The sequence below is a fragment of the Ammospiza caudacuta genome, chromosome 9, assembly GCF_027887145.1.
Source record: "Ammospiza caudacuta isolate bAmmCau1 chromosome 9, bAmmCau1.pri, whole genome shotgun sequence".
NCBI classification, from domain to species: Eukaryota; Metazoa; Chordata; class Aves; order Passeriformes; family Passerellidae; genus Ammospiza; species Ammospiza caudacuta.
This window is the reverse complement of record NC_080601.1, coordinates 20,834,493-20,852,926: the sequence shown is the minus strand read 5'-3', so window position 1 is coordinate 20,852,926 and position 18,434 is coordinate 20,834,493. Positions and strand designations below refer to the sequence as shown.

Sequence of the window (18,434 nt, the reverse complement as noted above, 5' to 3'; positions counted from 1 at the left end):
TGGTATAATATATGTGCTGCCAATTAGAAAAAAGAAACTTGCTGTTTTCTTGCAGTTTTTCTTTGCCTGAGTTTGACTGCCGTCCTTCATGTTAACTCCACAGGATAAGCAAGATCAGGAGAGTGCCACTAAACCTTAGATGCCCCAAAAAGCTGGCATAATGAAAGGGAAAAGCAGTGTGTGTGGGAGGGAGACCAGCCATCATCCTCCTTAGGATTGGCTGACTGTGCCAGAGCTACATTAGGACTTCCTTGTCTCTGGGGATGCTTAAATGAGGAAATCTCTTGAAGCTGGGAGAGCAGGACATTTGCTGGCTGCAGAGGCGGCTGCCTAGAGTCTGCAGTCTTGCTCTGTCTGAATCTTGTGCTTTATGAGTTGTGCAGGCCTGAGCTTGTTTGGAGGCATAGTGGAAGACTTTAAAATACCATAATGAAGCAGCAAAAGTTCTTTTATAAGCAACTAAGTCACTCTGTGCATGAGGTAAGGTGGCGTACATTGCCGTTGGCACACCCACCTCTCCCATGGCATGCAGTAAGATCAAGTCACTTGTGATAGCAAAGCTCTCAGTTTTACCTTTAAACAAAGTAAAAAGCTTTTAAGCCAGACATAATGGATTTTTGAGTAGTTCTCACTTGCTTTGATTGCTTCATTTGCTTAGGTTGTCCCAGTGCACAGAGAACTTATTTCTGTCCCATCTCAAACTGTGGAGGACAGGCCCTGTTACGGATTTTGGTTGCTTGACCATCAGGTCTTGTAGTGACATACTTGTGCTTGAGAATGTAAATAACTCCCTTTCATCCTGCCTTGCTGTTAACATCCAGCTGTTGTTTGTAATCATACTGAGTTGCACTTGATGAGAAGAAAGGATGACTGACCTCTAGTGTTTCCTAATTATAACAATGCCTGGTAGCATCATTATGATTGTTTATTAATGCAACAAATAGAAACCCCTTTAAAGTAAGGAGTTATACTTAGCATAAATATCTGCTGCTGGCAATGCTTGACAAGACAAGTCTGAACTGCTGAGCTATCTGTGTTATAATTTTCCAAATATGAAACAACTTCTTGGTTATTTTTGACTGTAAAATAGACGGAAGTGTTTTCTTATTTTTCCTATTTGGGAAGTTTGCTAAAAGTTGTTTGGATTTTGAGGAAAAATGAGCTTTACAGACTTGGGAAAATGCTTCCTTTTTCTAAAGCACAGATCACGCCAGCAGTAATGTATTAGTAAAGTCTTGGCTAGTTTTCTTGGATTGTAACTGTTATGTTGGGAAGTTTGGCTTAACTACATTTTCTTCAATCCTCATCTTCCCCCTGAACTTCTGTGTAGTCCCTCTTTCTCTCCTTGGACCCACAACAATATTGCCTTTCACATCAATTTTACTTTGTCTCCTGTTTTCGCAAGAGCATCCATGTCACCAGCAACTTTGGTAGAGACATCAGTAAAATGTGCCCAGTCTCTCACTTGTAATCCATTTTTCAGCTGCCTCTCTTTCAACGTGGTAAGCCTTGCTCCAGAGGTGAATGTCACTGTTAGGGAAGAGCACAACCTCTGATTAGGTGGGAATTTGCTACCGTGTCCAATATCCTTCCTGATTTTGTTTTTTAGGTTCTGTATACCCTTTCTCAGCTTGCCGTTGATAAGGCAGTGGGTGTGGGAAATGTCAGGAGGGAAACAGGTTGATCCTTCCTGATTTGCCAAAAGCTTTCAGAACAAAAGCATTTCAGGAGCTGCTATTTAAGGTCACCTTCTATAATTTTAAGATAACTAGAGGGAGTTGCTGATCTCCATGTATGTTGGTTTTGGTTTTTTTTTCACAATATGCTGCATTTAATGCAAACAAATTGCATTTGATAAACACATTATTTGCCCTCTGCCCCAATCGTTTCCTTGCCAATGATTTGAATGAATTTAGTACTCAAGAATTACAAGTACTAGTGAGAACAAATATTTTTTGCCTTAGGGTCTCAATGCAGCCCTGTGCTTCTTTTCCTGCCTCGTGTAGTCCCAGCCTAAGATCATTGGGATGGAGCTGGATCTGTGGGAACTCCTGCAGCTTTTCTCTCCATGCTCTGAGGCCACTGCCATTCTGGGTGCTGGTTTTGCACAGTGTGTGGGGAGGGGATGAGTGGCTAAACAACTTTGTTGTGGTTGGAAAATCAGACTGCTGGCAAAAAATGAACATGTGTTCTATTACCTACCTTAAATATATCAGAAAAATTGGTAGTGAGTGACTTTTAAAACACTGCTGAACTGTTTTGTCCAGGTAGGAATATCTACCTACTGCGGTCAGACTTCAGTTCATTGTAAGATGTAGAACGAGATGCAGGTCAGCTGAGAGGAGTTGCTGTCTGAACAAAAGTATCAGCTTTGTTCCTTTGATAGCATTGATTTGTGTGTGTGTATTTAAAAGTGATTATCTGTCTTCCTCCTTTTCTGTCTGACTTCCCTTGCTTATAACTTGACCACATCATCTACATGACACCTCTCATAATCTCCAGCTGCCTGTAAGCAATATTTTTTTATTGCTTTCAAAATGTAATCTGCTGGTATTTTGCCTTGCACCTTTCTTTCTTGTGGTTTTATTGCAGCAGTGCTATGATTTGCTTACAACCAGGTATAATTGCTTGGAATGTTCCAAGGCAAATTTTTATTCTATTTCAGACATACCTGTGTTATTTGAACCAGCTTTTATTTGTTTGTACTTTGTCTGATATTTTTCTGCTAGCTCTGACTTCTGTCAGGAAAAAAGAAATATTCAGGAAAACCAATTCTCTTCCCTTTAGTCCACGAAAAAAATTCTTTATGAAACACAAGGCAAAGCTAACGGGTAATGATTATTTGACATAAAACATGTACAGTTAACGGGAAGAAAAAGCCATGGCAGCTTGTCATTTGCAGTCTATTTATGCATGTAACTAAATCTGATTTATCTGGGGCTTGAGCCAAGGAAGTAAACCGTGAGATTCCCACTGACCTAGGATTTTTATTTGTGTGTTCAGTGATTGAGAATTCCATTACTTTTGTCTGGGCTTGCAGACCAAATGCAATGTAAACTGTGAATTTGTATGAGGTGTAGTAGAACTGAATCTTCTAATCTCAAATGTAGAAATGAATTGACTCCTGTGAGCTATTAACAGCTCAAGAGTTGTATATCCCCGGTCCTGTCTATCATTTGCACCTTTTTAAGTGTTGCATCATGGCTGGGACTGTGTGCCCTGCTTTGCTCCCTGTGCTGTGCTGAAGAGTACCAGGATGCTCAGAGAGGGTCTTCTTGTCCTGATGCTGTTCAGAGCATCCCTGGAGCTTTTCAGGGAGATCTGAAGTGTTTGAATGCAGTGTGAGCATGGCTTCTGAATTTCACTTTGTGCCCTGTTGTTGGTGAGGGACTTATCAAGAGCTATAGTATGGCACCAGGTGGATAGGATTTGTGAATGAGATGGATGACTGTAGGATCAAAGGGCACTGTTTTGTTTGAGACATGATTTCATAGAAATCTGTCATATTGCTGCAGACTTTATCCCTAGGACAAAAACTAGCTATGAAATTCATGGGTTTGGTCATGAAATTTTTGGATTCAAGTAGTTTGGGTCGTGTACTTGGATGCTGGCCTAGGATTAAAAGCCATTTTGCAGCCACCTCTCTGCATCTTCCCCTCCCCATTCCAGCCCTTGTCTTGTCCATTAATGTTACAAGTACTCTGAGGCAAGGACTGTCTCAGAATGGCTGTCTCTGCCCGTGTTTCTAATTGCCTCTGGAGCAGATGATGGAAACTCGTCCTTCCTTGCCTGGATGAATCACCCAGTCAAGGTCCCTTCCCTGCATGGAAGATGCATTGTTTGGGAGAGGAGGATTCTTGTCACTTTGAATGCTCTGGTGGCTCAGAAGGGAGCAGAGGGGTGGATGAACACTTGGGCATGCATGTCTGAAACCACAACAAACTCAGTGCCCCAGGGTTTGCTTTTATTGCAGAGCCATTATTAGCAATGTGCAAGAATTCTGTTGTACAATGTGGTTGTGACCACAAAGAGCCCTCCAAATAACAACAGTGTCACATTTGTGAGCAATGGACCATGTACAGGGCCACCACTAGCTCAAGGGGGTAGAGACTTACAGGGACCTACAAACTTAGGAGGTCTTGTACTCCCCTGACACCATATTCAGACTAAAACCAGCATCAGTAATAATGTTTCTTTTACTTGCTCCATGATGTCTGGAATTGCTGCCTTCACCTAATCTGTAATGGAGGCAAATGGGCATGGTGTGTGTGTGTGTGTGTGTGTGTGTGTGTGTGTGTGAAACAGGACAAGGGGCAGCTCTGTGCTTTCAAGGGGTTTCACTCTGTCACTTTCAGCAGGGATGAAAGGCTCTGGGTCCTGCTGCCTTCTCTGTGTACATATGGTAATAAAAATGTTTACCCTTTGGGTAGTGTTGGGGTTTTAACTTTCCCTGCAAAGCCAGGTGACTGCTGTATATTGCACTGGGTGGATCCATACGGGCTCCTGACAGTGAATTCAGCAGAGGCTGTGGAACACATGTGCTCTAGGACAGACACAACTGACCCTCCTGCTGTTTGCCTGCTGAAGTGGCTGGGCTGAAATTGGCACCCCTTATGCCGGGGTTGTGCTGCTTCACTTCTCCAGGCTCCAGCTTCCACTGCTGCTGGGAGTCTGTCAGGAAAGAAGACAAAGTTTCCAACCTATCTTGGCTCTTTGTCTTCACAAACATCAGTGAAATTCTTCAGATTGGGTGGGCACAATTTTAACATGCTTAGGGTTTTTATGCTGACACAGAGCTCTGCTAAACCAGAAGGAATCACTCCAAAGTTGGCAGGAGTGGAATCAAGCCCTGGAATCACATCACTTCCTTCCACCCCCAGAAATACTCACTGACCTCCTCTTTTCCCCTCCTATCCAGCAGTAGCAATATAAAACTAAGGAAAACAGCAGCAGCAGCTGCTCCTCCGAGCCCAGTCCTGATGTGGCCCAGAGGACATTTTTTCCTGTGTTGTGGTTTGCTGACTTCTCTCTTTGTCTTGAGTGTAATGGGAACAGAGCTCACGGAGCAGGGAGCATGCTCAAGGCAAATGGCTTCTGTGGGGTTTTTTCTTATCTTCACTTGGGCTGAATTCTGGTCCCAATTGCATAGGGATAAACCTGGGGAAATTTAGCTGCTTCTCTGGTCCCATTCCAGGTTTACCCCAGTGAAAGCAGGAGCAGTAACAGGCTCTGAGATGCTTTCTGGAACATTCCAGCTTCCCACAGCAGCTGTTTGTTGCTGTGTACTTTCCTTTACCCTGAGAATTATGTCACCTCTGAGGGCTAAAGCCTCACCATCCTGCTTTGACTCTGAAAGGTGCACAAACAGCTGGTCAGCTAAGTCACTACCCTCAGAGCTCCTGTGCTACCCCACTGCTTTGCAGAGAGTATTAGGCTGGCTGGGCTTCTTAGCAGAGAAAGTGCAGGGAGGAGGGCCAGGGCTCAGCAGGGTAGTGGCAGCCTTTGGTCAATGTGAGGGGCTGAACCAGGTCTCTGATGGCTAAAGGCAGGAAATGTCAGAGATGCATCTGCTGCAACACAGTGCAGACAGCCACAGTGCTGTTGTGGCCCAACTGGTGCAAACCTCCACAACAGCATACATAAGATGCCCTGTCTGTGTCACTTCCCCATGGCTTGTCCCAGATGCTGGTGAGTGTCTGTCACACCCCAATGTTTTTGTGCACAGTGCTGGTCTTTGGCAGGCTTCATTTCTTCTCCTGGTCTGGTCCAGCCACAAAGAGCAGCAAGTTAGTTTATGCTGATAGTAGCAGTGATTCTGCAGTATGGAAGATAAGGTTCCAAAGGCAGTGAAATGGCTCAGGATTTTCAATAGTGTGGGGCAGTTCTGTTTGTCAGTGGTGGAACTTATATTTGATGACATTTGACAACTTCGTATATTTTATGTGTGTGTATATATATATATATATATATATATACACACACACACACAAAGTGGCAAATAAAAGTCCTTTACAAATAGCTTTGCAAACATGGATATTTAGAGGGATACTTGGGTAAGAGGGGAGGGTAAATCAGGTTCTTCTCTAAGCCAGGCCACTCCCAGTGGTGTTCATGAGGGCTTTGACATGACTGGCATTGATGGCATTTTGGTACCACTTGTGGTGGGAGGTGACACCTGGACTTGGAGGAGTGTGGAAAAATGGTTAAATGCTGACCACTTCCCTGGTACTCCCTCTATGGGATTTTGAAACTAACATTTTCTTGTTAGTATTTTTGTCTGGCCTTGACTTTACCCTGTTGGTAGACTGAGACACTTCTGACACTTCCCAGCCAGTAAGCAACATGTGGGTGCAGAGTTCCTCTTGGGGGTGAAGGGCACCCACTGCTGTGCTGAGGTAACTGCTCTGCAGGGCTGTAGCTCTGAGATGTAGAGCTGGGCACTCTGAGAGCCCACTATGCTTCCAGTGAGGACTAATCCATGACACAGACCTCCCTAGCTTTTCAGGGATGGGGCACCTACTGATTTATTGCAGTCAATTGTCCTCCTGGCTGTACCCTTTCCAAGAAAAAAAAAAGAAATTCTGACAGTCCTTAGAAGGTACTGGAAATGTTGGTTTGTTGCAGTTTGAAAGAAAATGTGCTGCTACTTTTTTCTGGATTGCATCAGTGCCTCTGCAGCTGGCAGTAGAAATTTGATAGTTCATGTAAAATAGGTCAGTCTTTACCAAGTAAGAAATTATGGTTATTCTGTGAGGGGCATTGACTTCATTGAAGATTTCAGGAGTTGAATTGAAGTCAGATGACAAGCTGAGAATGAAATTGAAAGTGTCAGTTTCGGGGCGGGGTGAGGGGGAAAGTATTTTAGAGAAGTTTGGGATCTGTAGATGCATCTTGGATGGATTCAAGGAATTTTTGACTTCATCATGTTTAGATATTCAGCATGGGACTTTAATAAAAATCCTGGAGAGCTATAGAGTATTGATGGGGTTTATTAGGTAATAGTGCCAGCACATTTTATTGGTGCTGTTCACAAATGATAAACCTGTTGTTGTGTAGCACATACAAACTGGGGACTGCAGAGGATCCAGAGTTGTGGTTTGATTGTCCCACAATCCCACAGTCCCCAGTGTTTCCTTGCCCTCCCTTGCTGCTTGGAAATTTCTTCATTCTTTGTTAACTAGTTTGTTCTGTGAATGAATCACCAGTTCTCCAGAAGAGCAGCATGAAAGCACAGGGTTACACAAGCCAATTTATTCTAGCTTGTGCACTTCAGGAGGTTCCCTTGGTCCTGTCCCTTTGTCTACCCCTTCTCCACTCCACCAGCAGTGCTGCAGGGCAGGCAGGGCCATCCTGCATTGCACATGTGGGCTTCTGTGCCTGACATACAAGGGCAGGAGGAACTGGCATAAGATCGCTTGGAAAGCCCATAGTAGAACTGAGAATAGTAAAATGTACTTTTTCCTCATGTTTACACAGAAAAATGCCTAACAGCAGTTTGAGGAATCCTACTGCTATATAGTACATGAATTTCAGAACTTTTTTTCAGTTCTGCATCAAAGCCCCTGTGATTTTGTGTGTGTGCCATTGTTTCATTTATCTCTCTTTTCATCTGCCTGAGACACCTGATAAATGAGTTCAGCAAGCAAGGAAAGCAAATGGTTCATTCTCTCATAAACACCACAGTCCTAGGGAGGGCTTTAAAAATCATTGACTTTGATGTTTTGTAGACTTTTTAATATCTTGAAAGTGTATGGTAAAATCAACATGGTAGAAATCAATAATTTACTGTAGGGTTGCTGTGTGCAAGGCTCTGTTTGAGGTCTCAGTCCCATCAGACTGTGGGGGTCTCTGCTTAGACTTGGAAAAAATCCAGGGAGGGCCAGTAATGTAGTTTTATATAATGGAAGTGGCAGCATGGATGTCTTCTGCAGTAGAATTAAGTCTTGGCATGTAAGTCTTCTGCATGTAACTAAGTTGTGCAAGTTTTCACAAGAAATCCATAATGAAGCCAGGGCTTGACTGCCCAGAACATTACTCCAGCAAATTAGGCAAGACTATTGCTTTCTCTTTTGAAACAAACAGTAATTCATGGAAAAAAATCTCCCATACATTCTGGGAGAATAGAAGATCAGTCAGGATTCTCTGTGTGTGGTGCAAGGGCAGAGCTGTGCTCTAGGAAAGCAAATAATCTGATAGCAGATAATTTAATGAAGTCAAATAAAATTAATTAAACTAGAAGAAAATATTTATATTTTATGCTATAAAAGGAACAAAAGTAAATGGAAGGACTACTGAGTTGTTTCAAAATTTTATGGCAAGCCATTTCAGACCTTTTACTCCTTGTCTTGGAGTCAGTGGGTTTTGTCATCATGGTTCTTATTACAGCTTTCATCACAACTCTATGTAATTTGTGTCCCTAACCAGCTCTGGAGTAGGACAGGCTTAAAATTCAAAGTGGAACAAGGAATTTCATTGCAAAGAAAACTTCATGTAATCTGTTATGTTTTGTATGCAGATCTGGAAGCGTCAAAAATCATTGGACTGAGATTTACTCCTTTGTGGAAAGCCTAGCTGAGAAATTCATAAGGTAAAGTTTTTTTAAAATCTTTAACTTCCTGCGCATGATCTATTTTTCTGTTTAGTGCTTATTAGCAAATGAATTTCTGCTGAGGTAATGAGTGTGATGTGGATCTGGCTTGTTTTTCTCTTTCAGCCCAATGCTGCGGATGTCCTTCATTGTGTTCTCTTCACGGGGCACTACGATCATGAAGCTGACAGAGAACAGGCAAGTTCCTCCCACTGCCCTGCTCCAGAAACACCCTCTGTCCCTCCTCTCACACAGCACATGGCCCCACACCCAGAGTTTGGGGTCTGTCTTGGTCCTTGTGTGGCAACAGCTGAAACCCTCTCCTCCATTCCCTGCTGGAGGAATGTTTAGAAGGCCTTGGGGTGTTCCATTTCAATTTTCTTTTCAGCTTTGTGAGAGAAAGGCAGCATTGGGCTGTCTGTTCTTTGCTGTGGTATTTCAGGGAGAAATTGCATTTCCAGTTGAGGATCCAGGTACATACTTGCTATCCCCAGCTACCCAAATAAGGAAGCTTTTGTGGAAGAGATCTCAGACCCTGAACTGGTGAGCAAAGGAGTATATGAGAGATCCCCAGTGCCCTTGGAAGGGACTCAGAGCCCTGATCTTTACACCAGGCAGTCCCCAGTGCTGGAACAGGACTTCACCAGGCTGTGGCACCCCTCTCCTGGACTGCCTGCAAACAGCACCCATGCTAGAGGTGCTTTGCAAAGCCAAGTGACAGTCTTTGTAAGCAAAAAGTGGAGCAAAATTCTGGTTGCCAGATTGATAACCAAATTTTCTTTCTTTAAAAAATAAGTGAATAAAAACCTCCAAACCACCACTGAAAACAGCCCCAACACAAAAAATCCCCACCCCCACCCTAAAAGGTTATTTTTAAATTGAATTTCCTCTACATATACAAATCCCTGTCATCTGGGTGTTTCTAAGTATTTTCTTTCATTTCAGCTTCAAGCCTTCACCTTTGCTGCTCCTGTCTGTGTGAGAGGGCCTCAGTAGTACAGGGCGCCCTATAAGTCGTGGGAACTCTGGAGCAGGAAGAGCAGCTACTCCCTCAACTTTGTAGTCCAGGGACTCATCCTAAGACAGACACCCTGCAGGGCTCTTGCATTTCTGCTGGCTTTCCTGAGCTTTTGTTTCAGGTCTCCATCATGTATCTTGGTGGCAGAGCTCAAACTTGCTTACTTTTCTCTGGGTGAATTTGCTCTTTGCAAGGCAGAAAGTTCAACATGTTGAACATGGTATTGGAGTGCTCTCTGTCCTTAAATCCTATTCTCTGTACAGATCACAGTGTACCTTTTCAGCTCATTTTATGCTTCAAAAGAGAAAAAATGTGCTTTTTGCACTAAGGGCATCCCCAATCCAACCTCCTGATTTTTACCTTCATCCCATATAGCCTCCTGTATTCTCTGTAATTGTGGTTGTGCCACCTAAAATACCCAGTTGCAAAATGGAGTTTAGGAAGGTTCTCACTATTCTCTTAAAGGCAGCCCCACAGCATCTGGAGCTGATGTTTGAGCTGCCTGTGTCTTATCTGTAGAATATTTGTGCCTCGTGTTCCGTTAATATGATGAAAACCCTTGTCAAGGATCAGGGTCTTTTTGTGGTCAGCGATCAATTAAATTATTAATGTCCCTGAACAATCTTTTTGGTTAATAGGTATTTGGGGAGTAAGCTATGCAACAGGGGTCATGGCATGCAAGTGCTTCTGTGTCCAGGAGTAATCTATGGCCCAGGAAGGCTGATGAGTCCTTGGTCTAGGATAGGAAATTCTCCTCATTCCCATCCTGGTCTCTTATCTTTTGGCCACTTTTTTAAAATGGAAAAATCCTAATCCAGACTGTCCTGATGACTGATTCAATACAGAGCTTTAATTTGTCCCAATTTTGTGACAGGGTCATAAGTTTTTATACTATGTTTTGTTCTCCAGTTTATTAAAGTTTAATATCTGGCATTGGCTTTAATTCAATCTTATCCTGGCTGAGAATATACAAGAATGAGGGAGCAGGGACAGAACTTCATCTTTGAAATACGTTGTCCTAATGCTGTATCCTGTGTCTGGTTTTGTGCTCCCATGGGTGTTTGGGTGATAAATTGTGGACTTCGAAAAAAATCGTGGTTCAGCCAGTGTTCTAGCTGATGTGTATGCAATCTGTGCAATTGATTGACAGGCTGCATAATCTAGCTGTGGTACAGGAATATCTCAACAAAAGAAAAAAAAAAAAAAAAACTTCTAATAAAACATTCTCCTGGGATTTTTTTTTGTTTATTTGTGTTTGGTTTTTTTCAATCCAAAGGGAAGCCATAAGACGAGGACTCGACATTCTTAAGGAAGAATTGCCTGGAGGAGACACGTTCATGCATGAAGGATTTAAAAGGGTACACATTACAGTACCTACTTCCTTTGTTTTACACCTAGAAACTTTGCTGCTGGTATTCTTATGAGCTAACCATGTTCTGCACTTCATTGCAGGCAAATGAGCAGATTTACCATGAGACCTATGGAGGTATGTGCTGTGCAGCATTCATGTTAATGTCTGCATTGAGGAGACTGAGGGATTATGGTTCTTTTTGTGACCTGCAGTAAACCCACTGACAGAAGTGCTGGAGAAGGAGGGCTGTTATGCAACACCACATTCCATTTTGACTGCAGCCCTACTCCTAAATGGGTGATTCATGGTTTATTGAGATCAGAGAAGACCAGTATGATCCCAGATCCGGCCATTGCAGAATGCAGACCAAACCATAGCAGTCAGAGCTGCCCATCTTGCACCCAGCAGACAGGAATTCCCACATTTTCCTTGTCCTTTCTATCCTGATGCACTCAGCCCTCTCTGCTTTGTGGTCCCACATCCTTGTCCTCATCAGTGTGAATGAGAGTTTTGCATGAGTATGAATGATTTTTGTTCAGATTCTGAGTTGCTAAAATGTGCATTTTCACTAGATTTTAAGAGGAAAGTGTATTTGTGGTTTTTGTCTGTGCCAAAAGAAGACCTAGTTAGTTAACAAGACTTGCTTAGTTCATACCCTGGTGTGAGGTTGTTCTCATTTGTGGGCTCATGGTCTCTTAGGAAGATGGAGAAATGGGTCAGTGCCTTTTTATTAGAATAGACTGCGAGTGTAGGAGCAGCAGCTCTGCACAGTGTTGCAGCATTTCTGCCAGTAAAATCAGGAGTCCTGAGGTGTCCAACTGAAAACAATTCTACTTCATAACATATAGCTAAGAACTAATCAAGTATTCTGTAAATTGAATTAGGAAGGAAAAAGAGTAGATGAGATCTGGATCTAGAAGCTAAGCTACCTGGGAAGAAACAAGCATTGAAAAGAAAACAAAATAAGAACTCCAGTTTTTTAAGCATATTTCAAGTATTCTGGGCACAAAAAAAAAAAAAAAAAAGGAATCCAATCTATTTTTTCCCCTCAAGTTGCAGGTCATTTTTTTAAGATTTATGTCTATGTCTGACATGGCATGGGAAGGACCGTGTGGCATAAGAAACCTGTCAGAACTAATCAGTCTGTAATTTCAGACAGTATGGAGGAAGACATTTGAAATTGTAACAGATTATTTTGAAAAGATAACAAATACTTGCCTGAAAGTAACATGTATGTGTATTTGTTACTCTGCTTAAGAACTGTGGACTCTATGGTTGGTTGAACCATAGTTTGAATGTTAATTTGGTTTAATTGTGTTAACTGGTTGCATTTTTGTAGGTAGCATTGTATTCTATACTGCATTATATATATACATCTATGCAGTCTATGCAACCTTTTCACTTAAGTGAAGGGTTGGGATATAAAATGTTGTATGACAATACATGATTTTTTCCCTAATGAACCTGATCTTAAGGTTTCCACATGCTCAGAATCCTATGAATTTCACTGGAAGTTCTTGTTGCTGGAGAACTGTAGGACTGAGCTCCCTGTAGCAGCCCATTTCATGCCATGTTCTGTGGGGTTGCTCTTTCAGAGCCTGCTGGAGGGAAAGGTAGGACGGCAGGAAAGATCCTTTTGCAGAAGTATCTCTTACCGCAATCTCTGGACAATGTTTATGTAGAGACACGTTTGTCAAGAGAAGAGAGGAAACCTCTCCTGTGTGAACCCATTTTGTCAGTTCTCCACGTGTCTGTAATCTTGGTAGCTGCTCTGTTTTATTCAGAGCAGAAAAGCTGGTGTGTGGACCTGGTTAGAGCAGCACTCCCCCTGCAGTGATGCTGTGGTGTGAAGGTGCTCAGGTTTTGGCTCGTTGCAAGCCTTGCATCTGGCCTTCAGCTGGTGTCTCACCAAGTCCATACTGACCAGGCTGAGAGTCTGGCTTAGGGCTTTGTATTTATTTGTCAGTGAAAAGGATTGCCTCACTGCAGAGGTTTTTTTCCATTGCTGAATCTTGTGCCATGTGTGTGCAATCTGTTGTTGACTGTCCTCCACGCAGGAGTTCGGACCGCCAGTGTGATCATTGCCCTGACGGACGGCGAGCTGCAAGATGCTCAGTTCTATTATGCAGAGCAAGAAGTAAGTCACTTCTGTCTTTATCCAAACTAATTTATCATCTAAACCTCCAACACCTGTGCACAGTTACTGCTGACTCCACTGATTACACAGCTTTGCACTTAATGGCACTTCTTGGGTTTTTTAGGCCAACAGAGCCAGAAGCTTTGGAGCTACTGTTTATTGTGTTGGAGTGAAAGATTTCAATGAAACTCAGGTAACTTGCTTATTTTCTCTTGTGTTTTTCTGTTACACTACTGCACAAGGAACAGCATCAGATGAAGGCATTTATTTAATCACTTGGGGCATAAATCATTTCGTGTCACTGTGATGTCTGTTAGCAAGTATGAAAGGGCCCAGTTTTGATCACTGTAATTTTGTTTTCCTCATGATTTATGATTGTCTTTCTTTCAGCTGTCAACGATTGCTGACAGCATCGATCATGTTTTTCCAGTTAAAGGAGGCTTTTATGCCCTAAGAGGAACCATTGATTCAGTAAGTTGGATGTTCTGAAATACAGTAAAGGCTACCCTTCCCTGCATTAAGACAGCATAGATGAAAATGGTTACCAAAAAATGCCTTTATCTAAATATTTCAGATTCTGAAGAAGTCTTGCATCGAGATCCTGGCAGCTGAACCATCCAGTGTTTGTGCAGGAGGTAAGTTTCCACAAGAACAGTGTGTTAGGCAAATGAATGACATTGATGAAATGTCAGTAAATACCTAATGTGGTACTGGAGCTGAAGCCTGTGGATGTGTTAGAGAATCCTCTCAGGCCATGGCTAAAGCCCTACATTTCCTTCTCATCTTGAGAAAAGCATTCTGACAATAAACATGTAGCTGCTGTGGCTGAGTACCAGCTTGGAGAGCTGACAGGGGCAACAAAACTGAGCAATTGAGGATACCGTTTTTAAAAAATCAGAGAGGGAGAGACAAGAAAAGTAATGTAAAGCCAGATTGACAGAGGTATTTCAGGGTCTAAAGGCAATATCTCACAAATTTCTGGAAAGATTGCATTCCTGGCATCTGCTGGGACTTGTCAGCAGTTAGAACAAGACTTTGCAAAACGTTTACAGAAATTTAAGCTTTATTGAACCAAATATAATTTGCTGCATAGGCCAAGATACCTCTTGTGATTTCCAAAATGCTAATGTTTTATTTATCTGAAAAAAACATTATTCTTTGTGGTAAACATGAAGGATACCCCGAGGAGTTGTTGATAATTTCATGCCTTTCATGTCTAGTATATTTAACTTGGATTTGTTCTGGTTTATGTTAGCAGTTCTCTTGTTGAGTTTTTTTCTACTGTAGAGGCTATTGCAGCAGAGTAAGAGTGACAACATAAGTTTGCTGGAAGGTACAGTTTTTCAGCATGGTTATTTAGCTCTAGTGTTAGTGTCTTGTGTTCATTTCCTTTTACAATGTAAAAAGGAGCACATAAAAAATGGCAATGATGCATGAAAGCTGACCTTGAAAACAGATAAAATATGGAACTCAGGAAAAATTTAGTATCACAGAAGAGAAATTGTTCAGTCTTCACTTCCACATGTCAATCTCAATATGATCTTACCATGAATGTTTCAACTTAACACGAACATCATTGTGTCTCTTGAATTATTCGTAAGTATATTATTGTGAACTAGATGTAAAATCTCATCTGTAGAAAATTTAAAGCAATGATTTTACTTTTAAAAGTGTTCTGGAGTTGTGTAGAAAAAAACAGTTTTAAAGCTTTGACACTTAAAGCTTTTTATTTCATAATGATGCTGTCATATTTTTGCTTACTAATTGTATACCTGACAATTCTTTGTGCAAAGCTTATTACAAACCATCCTGCTCAAGAAAAATGCCTTTAGCTACATAAAAATGTGAGTATTCCAATAGAAGGGATTTTAGTATTCTTGAAACTGTTTGGGGCAATGTTAAGAATATGGGCAAGTTGAACTGGAAACAATGTTTTTCAAATGGAATGTTACAAATATTTTTATAATGTATTTGAGAAAATAAATTCTCAAAAAAATATTATTTCAACAAAATTAATATATTTCAGCAAAAAGAAAAGATGTCTTTCCAAATGATAATGTGTTCAAATCACTTCATTTTTTGCTAAGCTTGCTAGGTAATAAGTTTGACAAATATGATTAAAATTCCACAAGTACACTTTAAAAATAGTTTGCCCTGAAAAAAAAATTAAAAAAAGGCAACAAATCTCAAACAATATTGTTACCTTACTTGGATCTGTAGAATTTTTCATTGTCTTTGTGACTTTCAAACAAGACCAATATAAATTGGGGAGAATCAGTTTTTGGTTGGTGGTGCTGATTTGGCAAGGTATCGGTGCTTCTTTCACTTGAATTCTGAGGTTTGCTCTGTCTGTGTTGGCCCAGCAAGGGCTGGCACATGGTGAAAGCTTTGCTGCCCGATCTCTGTGCTTGAAGGAGCAGCAGAGAGCTTGAAAAGAGGAGGAAGCCAAGGCTGCAGCTCCACATGATGTGAACTGTTTGTATACCATGGTATTTAAAGTATTAAAACCTTGAGCACTAATAATCACGCCTGTGATAGCATTTATCATTATCCCACAAGCCACAGCTGGAATTACCTTCTGCAAGAGGTTTTACAGCATAAGGCTGCAAATATTTACATTTGTGCTTAGATTTATTATCCTTTATTATCCCACTTACTTCAACATAATTAGAGGTTCATCTGTGTAGATTTGTGCACCACTGTCTCCTGGAAGGAATCTCCTGGGAATAAACAACTTTTTTCATGGTAGTGTGAATCCAGATCTTGAGTTCAGTTCACTGGACAGCTATAGTGCTACTCTGTGCGTAATGTGTTTTATTTTTTTCATGTGCTTCATTTGGACTTTACTTCATAGGCTTCACTAATTTTTGCATTAATGTCAGAATTTTTATGCATTTTAAATTTAGGTAATTACTGATAATATATTCTGTCAAGATCTATAGCCCCTGAAACCTGCATCAACATATACATACACTTTCATGGTGTACGTACTCACTGGCTGAAAATTAGAGCATAACATTTTCTAGAAATTTCCCATTCCTCCTTGTTTAGGTTAGGAGTGTTTGTTTGTTCAAATACATAATGGAATTTTTCATTTCAAAATTATGATTCAAAAATAATGGACCTTTGGAGAGAGTGCAATGTATTATCACATTCTCCAGCAAAGATACTTGTCTGTTTACAGAAATTGAAGTGTGTGTTTGTCCATGCTTTTTGTATGAAACTTATCTGAGCAAGGAGGGGATAATTGGTTTAGCCTTTACTTAGCACTGCTAGTAATTTTTACAATTTGCTATGAGATCATGAGGATATTGTGTGGCTCAGTGGAAACAAGGGATGATTACGGCTGAAAGCAGGGTCTGAGCCACTCCTTGTAAGTGTTCTCATAGTTATTACTGTGTTGGTGATTGCTGGTGATCTTGGCTTCATTTTTGACTTGCCATAGGTTTAGTGAAATGCTAATGGAACAATTTGTGTGTGTTGACAATTCCAGTTGGGACTCTGGCTTTCTGTGACGAAGCTATCTGGCAAATCCAGTTACAAACTGATTTCGTCATATGGTGACAGCTATCTGATGTTTAATGCTTTTTGACCCTGCAAATTCATTGTCCCCAATGTGGAGCAGTGTAGTTGGGTCCTTCCTGCTCCCTGTGATTTAAAGTGACCAAGACATGCAGCCTGTAAACAGGCTATCAGTGCAGAATCGGAGGTGCCTCATATCCCATTTGACAGCATCATTGCTTTGATTATGCTTATGGTACGCAGACGTGATTGAAAGGTTTTGTTGGATGTGGCATCCTAGTGGCCACATCAAGTACCAGGTGTGGATGCAAGCAGTCAGCTTCTCATCAGAGGCAGAGAAGTGGAGCCGACAGCCCAGCCAGTGCACACCAGCTCCAACCCAGCATCTCGCTGCCAGCACCGCCCGGTGCTTTCAGTGCTGACCTTTTTCCCTTCGCTGTCTTGTCAAAAGCTGCAATCTATGATCTGACAGTAACTAAGGAGGAAAAGGACGCAGCCAGAGCCAGGGCGCAAAATTAAATGGAATTAGCCATTTCAACAGAGCATCACCCAGAACCCATTGATGCTCCAGAGCAACTGAGGTACCAGCTGGTTACGTTTCCCTGGTATATTTTCAGCTTGTGTTGCTGGACAGGTTACTACCCATCACTTGTTCACAACTGACTGTGCAGAGTGGCAGTCACAGTGACAAGAACGGCAGGAGAGGTAAATAGTCCTGACAAGACTAAACTTCTAGATGTAGCTTTTACCTTGGATGTCTTGTGTTGAATTTTTCTTACTTGCGGCATCTTTTTAAAGCCACTGAAGCAGCCACCAGTTAAGCTTTTGTGATTTCTGCATTTTAAGGCCAGTAATTCATGAGAAGAAAAATTTAAGTGCAATTTTGTTTCAGCAAGCTTCTTTTAAAATACAAAATTGAGATGGGGAGAAATTATCATCTTGGCTGGGTGTTCAAGCCCCTGTGAAGTGTGGACTGGTTACGAGCAAGTCTGCCAGTGTGGGGTCCCAGGCAGGTAGTTCTGGTGGATGGGCAGAGGCCCAGTTGCCCTCAGGGCTGGTCATGACTCTCAGCTCTGCTGACAAAAGAAGGGCATGCTCATAATTCTCAGTATAGCAGCTGGGTTAGATGTGGAATGGCTCAAGGCACAAATCTGACTAAGAGTAACTCAAGATTCTTATTGGAGTAAGAGGCAGATGAATCTACTCTACAGTACATTTTCATTTGTTTTAAGAAATGCTCATTACCTCCAGTGAGAACCAGGATGTAAAACTCTTCCCATTAAAAAGAGGCCAAATTATGATGCTGGATTTGTGTATTTGGCTCTTGGTGTGCTCATTGAGATCTCAAATTTTATCATTTTTCTTTAGTAAGGTACCTAAGCACATGTTTCATTTCAAAATGCACTCCAGTAGATACTTTCTTTTTCTCCTCCCAAAATACCTTCTTTGATTCCCACGTACCTTGTGGCTTTTGTCAGTTCAGAGCCCTGCTCTAGAGCAAGTTACCATGTTGAAGACCAGAGTGTGGATTTCCAGTGCATGATTGTATTTTGTAAATGCCCCAGTCCCATTCACCTGGACTTGCATTAGATCTCAATACAGTGATAATGGCAATGAGTGACAGTGGTTTTGACAGAAACAAGCTGTTTGTACAGAAAAGTAAAGCATTCCATGTCCTTGTGCTATCTTGCCTTGCAGTAGCTTGATAAAAGCACAGGCAGATGAGGCTGAATGTATTGCAGCCACCTCTGGGCCTCATGTAGTGTGAGCCAATAACGAGGCCTTCCTCCAAAGCATGCAAATGACATGGTAGTGCCTT

At 41.7% G+C, this 18,434-nt stretch overlaps 1 protein-coding gene across 1 annotated transcript in view; it reads left to right on the top strand.

Annotated features, from left to right (window-relative positions):
* ANTXRL (ANTXR like) overlaps positions 1 to 18,434 on the top strand; it is a 56,168-nt gene that overhangs the window by 2,990 nt on the left and 34,744 nt on the right. The window contains exons 2-9 of the mRNA XM_058810490.1: positions 8,516 to 8,587; positions 8,714 to 8,785; positions 10,882 to 10,963; positions 11,058 to 11,091; positions 13,014 to 13,093; positions 13,218 to 13,286; positions 13,484 to 13,564; positions 13,668 to 13,728. Coding sequence (XP_058666473.1) covers positions 8,516 to 8,587; positions 8,714 to 8,785; positions 10,882 to 10,963; positions 11,058 to 11,091; positions 13,014 to 13,093; positions 13,218 to 13,286; positions 13,484 to 13,564; positions 13,668 to 13,728 — 551 coding nt within the window. The remainder of the gene's footprint in view (positions 1 to 8,515; positions 8,588 to 8,713; positions 8,786 to 10,881; positions 10,964 to 11,057; positions 11,092 to 13,013; positions 13,094 to 13,217; positions 13,287 to 13,483; positions 13,565 to 13,667; positions 13,729 to 18,434) is intronic.